This window comes from Acomys minous (assembly GCF_964271855.1).
Source record: "Acomys minous genome assembly, chromosome: 13".
Classification (NCBI taxonomy): Eukaryota; Metazoa; Chordata; class Mammalia; order Rodentia; family Muridae; genus Acomys; species Acomys minous.
The window spans coordinates 108,522,964-108,527,569 of NC_140495.1; the positions used below are offsets into that span (position 1 = coordinate 108,522,964).

Consider the following 4,606-nt stretch of genomic DNA (forward strand, 5'->3'; position numbering starts at 1 on the left):
CATAAAACAAAATCTTGAAAAAAAGATATAGAGTGTGTGTGTGTGTGTGTGTGTGTGTGTGTGTGTGTGTGTGTGCGCGCGCGCGCGCGCGCGCGTGCCTGCAGAGGACAGAAGAGGGCAGCAGATTCACTGGCGATGGAGTTCCTGGCCCTTGTGAGCCACCCAATGTGGGTGTTGGGAACTGAACTTTGGGGCCTCTAGAGGAGCAGGAAGCGCTGTTAACTACTGAGCCATCTCTCTGGCCTCACCTTCTTTTTTGTTTTGTTTGTTTGTCTGTTTTGAGACAAGCTTTCTCTGTGTGGCCCTGGCTGTCCTGGAACTCACTCTGTAGACCAGAGATCGCCTGCCTCTGCCTCCTGAGTGCTGTAATTACAGGCGTGCGCCACCTTGCCTGGTTAGTCTCACGTTCTTGCATTGAAGTTTTAACATGTATTTTGTGTGTGACACACACACACATATGCACACACATGTGGGTGTCAGAGGACAACTTTTAGGATGCCATCCCTCCTGCCACGTGACACCTGGAGACTGAACTCGGGGCATTAGGCTTGGCAGCAAGTGCCTTCACCTCCAGAGCCTTCTGGTTAGCCCACGTTCTTCCGTCTATACACCCTTACACAATGGAACACACTCCCAGTGACCAGTGACCTCCACCCTTCTGTCCCCAACTCTGTCCCTCCCCACACACCCCTAGCCTCATCTCTCAGCCCTGCTCCCTCCATCCCTCCCAGGCCCAGGCTTTAGGCAAAAACAAAGCCCTGGGGGGAGGGGAACCAACCCTCTTCGTGCCTCAGTTTCCCCTTTTGCCTTTCCCACAAAGGGCAGACACACACACCAGAGTCTGGAAGTGACTTTAATGCTAGGAGTCAATGTGGGATGGGGTGGAGCTGGCATCTGGGGGAAGAGGCCCCTGGGGGAGGAGGCAGCAGCTGCAGCAGCAGTGACTCTGAGCAGCCTGCGTCCTCCTCAAATCATTTGGCACCGGCGGGGGCACATGGAGTCCTTGGATTGGCAGCTCAAGCCGATTCGGCAGGGACACATGATGTTCAGGCTCCCCTTGGTCTGTGGGAGAGGAAGGGTGTCAAGGACGGGGATTACGTGGTCTTGGGGGCTCAGGGCAAGAGTGTAAATAGTGGTGGGGTATGTGGGAGATGCGCCAACCCGGGGTTCCACATCCTCAGACTGAGCAACAGCCTCTGCCGCCCTCAGTCTCCCCCTCTGTCCAGGGAGAGGTAATAGCAGTTCTCCTGGTTTCTCCCCCCCCCCCCCACCCCCAAGACAGGGTCTCTCTGTGTAGCCTTGGCTGTCCTGGACTCGCTTTGTAGACCAGGCTGGCCTCGAACTCACAGAGATCTGCCTACCTCTGCCTCCTGAGTGCTGGGATTAGAGATGTGCACCACCATGCCCGGCTTCCTGGTTTCTCTTATTAGATTTCCTTATTTTACTTTGAGCATTTGCCTGCCTGCATGCACATGTCTGCGTGCCCCTTAGATTATCAGGAGTTAGGCATGTTGTGAGCCACCACGTGGATGCAGGGGACGGGACCCCATCCTCTGCAACAACTGCTTTTCACTCGTGAGTCATATCTCCAGAGTGTCCCCACCACCACCACCCCACTTTCTTGTTATTATAACCTACAGTCACCTGGGAAAGGGGAACCTCAGTTAAGGAGTCGCCTCTTCCCTCAGACTGGCCTGTGGCCATGTCTGTGGTGTGGGCAGTGCCTTCCCTAGGCAGGTGAGCCTGGACGAAAAGCCACTGAGCAGTGTTTCCCCGTGTTCTTTGCTCCAGTTCCTGCTTCCTGTCGCTCGGTGATGGACTATGACCCGGAAGTATAAGCTTTCCTCCCTGAGTTGTTTTTGGTCATGGTGTTTATCACAGCAACAGAACGCACACTAGAAAAGCGGCCTTTCTTATCTCCACATTATAGTCAGTGAGATAAGATGTAGCAAGTGGCCTCGAATAGAGATCCTCCAGGCCACACTGAGGCCCTGGCGGTAGACCAGGCAGGGATATGGAGGCTGGGTCCAGCCTTTCTAGAAGACTCCGGGCCAAGGGCCACTGAGTAGGAGGAACATCCTGTGCCTTCTCATTTTCCAGTTGACCACAGCCTGCTTAAGTGAGCCCTGTGAACTTTCCCCAGCCTCTTCATGAGGGGGACACATTAGTCCACTTACTGCACACGGGAACGAAATGTCAGGGGCAGTCCTAAGGGAGGGGGGACGCAAGCTTGGATCCCACCAGAAAGCTGAGGTCCTAGTCAGCTCTGCAGTCCAACTGAGTAACCAAGTCATGGTGACCCGGTTGGGCACCAGGACCAGGTAGATGTCTTCTCCTAGCCTTCTCCCAGCAGGGAGGAGCACCCCCTCTCCCCCCGCAGCAAGACAAGGTCTTTCTAAGTAGCCTTGGCAGTCCTGGACTTGCTTTGTAGGCCAGGCTGGCTTTGAACTCACGGAGATCTGCTTGCCTCTGCCTTCCAGAGTGCTGGGATTACAGGCGTGCAGCGCCACGACCAGCTAAGGAAAAGGATTCTCATCCACCAGATATTTGCTGAGCATCTACTATGTGCAGTTGCCGGGCGGGGAGTGGGGCTTCTCGAGGAAGGTGAGTCAAGGAGCCTCTGCCAGCTCCCGTTCTGTGGGGCAGCCCAGGATGTGGGGGTGCTGCTCAGAAGGGTCCCTGCAGGATGGGTGGGAGTTGGTAGCGGGGAAGGGCACCACAGGAGGTGGGGGGCAGGAGCATGCACTTCAGTGTCTGTCTTGTCTTAGCTTAACCTCCCGTACCCTCTCTCTGCTTGTTGGTGTCTCACCTGGGGCAAGCACGCCATGCCGGCGCGGGACTTGGAGGTGCAGAAGGCTCCCCTTCTTTCCAGGTCTATGAGACAACAGTCACTGAGGCACTGGGTGTGGTGGACACACTTGTCTCCGTTGGCCTGCAGAAATAGCCCCTTAGTCCCCAGCTCTTGTCTCTGGATGAGTGAAGAAGATCCTGGCGCTACTCAAGAACCCGGGGGGGGGGGGGGATCCAGGAAGGGAGAGCCATGAGGCTGTCACCTTGGACACCCTCCCCCCTCCAGTGTACCCCTCCCCAAACCAGAACTTGATTGAGCAAAAGAACCAGGAGCTGGGTATCAGTTGGCTTCCTCGGTACCCCATTTCCTGCCCCCCACCTTCATGGCTCCCAGACCATAATCCGGATAGCTAGTGGGAATGGTGAGAGGATGGCAAGATGGCTCAGGCAGCAGAGGTGCTCGCTGTGCAAGCTGGGCGGCCTGAGTTCGATCCCCGCACTGAGTAAAGATGGGAAGAGAGAGCGGACTTCACTGAGATGTCTCTGACCTCATGCACACAGACATGGGAGGGAAGGAAGGACAAAAGGTATTGACTTTTAGAATTAAAAAAAAAAAAATAGGGCCAGGTGTGGTGGCATGCGCCTTTAATCCCAGCACTCGGGAGGAAGAGGCAGGTGGATTGCTGTGAGTTCGAGGCCAGCCTGGTCTACAAAGCGAGTCCAGGACAGGCAAGGCTACACAGAGAAACCCTGTCTCGAAAAAAAAAACCAAAAACCAAACCACCACAACAACAAAAAGTAGAGGGGAGAAAAGGGACAGGAAGAAAGAGTTTGCATCTGGAAGGGTTCCTGATCCCTGGAGGAGAGCCAGGGAGACCTCAATTAGAAGGTAGAGAGGCCTTAGGATAGTGCGGTGAGGGTGAGCTCAGGGCTGAGAGTAGATACGGCCTGGGGCCAGCGGTACTGGTCTCCAGTCCTGGAAAGGTGACATCTGGGGCACCCCCACATCTACAGCTAGAGCCTGGATCCCCAAGCTGCCTGCAGCCCTCGGTCCCCACCCTTTCATCATCACAGGGGAAGTCGGGGATGCTACTCACCTTTTTATAATTTGAGCTTTCATTGAGGCCGTGTGGCAGGATTCCGGCAAGCAATGCCAGTCCAATGACTAAGGTCTGGGGGAAGGCCATGACCTGGGTGGCTGCAAGCTTCCCGAGCACTGCTGGGGACAAATCCCTGTCACTGTGGGGGTGGTAGCCAGCCAGTGTGGGCCCGATGGTCACAGGCTGTCCTGTGAGGAGTGTTGACTCCCAGTTTGGGCCTGGGCAGCCTCGGGAGGGGAGGGAGGGAGGAGAAGGCTCTAGACCAGTGGGGCATTTGTGGTGTGGGGCTTTGGGAGCCTTATATGGGCTACTTCCCGTCAGACTTCAAAGTGTACAGAAAAGCTTTAAAATGTTACCTAGGGGGCGTGGCCAGAGAGATGGCTCAGTGGTTAAGAGCGTTGGCTGATCTTGCAGAGGACCTGGGTTTGGTTCCTGACACCCACACAGTGGCTCATAGCAGTCTGTAACTCCAGTTCTGGGGGGTGACAGAACTTCTCTGACCTCTAAGGAACCTGGCACACATGTGGTACACAGATATATATTCAAACAAAACACTCATACATATAAAACTTTTTTTTTGTGGGGGAGGGCAGGCTTTGGCTTTGGCTTTGGTACAGTGTTTCTTAGCCCTGGCTGTCCTAGAACTTACTCTGTAGACCAGACTGGCCTTGAACTCTTTTTTTTTTTCTTTTTCCTGTTTTTCAAGAAAAGGTTTC

At 54.8% G+C, this 4,606-nt stretch overlaps 1 protein-coding gene across 2 annotated transcripts; it reads right to left on the reverse strand.

The window, feature by feature from the left end:
• Positions 1–886: 886 nt before the first annotated feature.
• Positions 887–3,977, reverse strand: CLPSL2 (colipase like 2; the record flags this gene model as incomplete). 2 transcript variants are annotated; one of them, XM_084752337.1, is made up of 3 exons in its annotated part: positions 887–1,062; positions 2,810–2,932; positions 3,888–3,977. In XM_084752337.1, 3 exons carry the CDS (start codon positions 3,975–3,977, stop codon positions 967–969), a joined length of 309 nt encoding a protein of 102 aa, XP_084608463.1. In that variant the 3' UTR covers positions 887–966. The 2 variants fall into 2 exon arrangements, 1 of the variants encoding a protein (XP_084608463.1); XR_014773550.1 differs by lacking the exons at positions 2,810–2,932; positions 3,888–3,977 and adding an exon at positions 1,645–1,790 and having other exon boundaries at positions 981–1,062.
• Between the last annotated feature and the right edge of the window lie 629 nt (positions 3,978–4,606).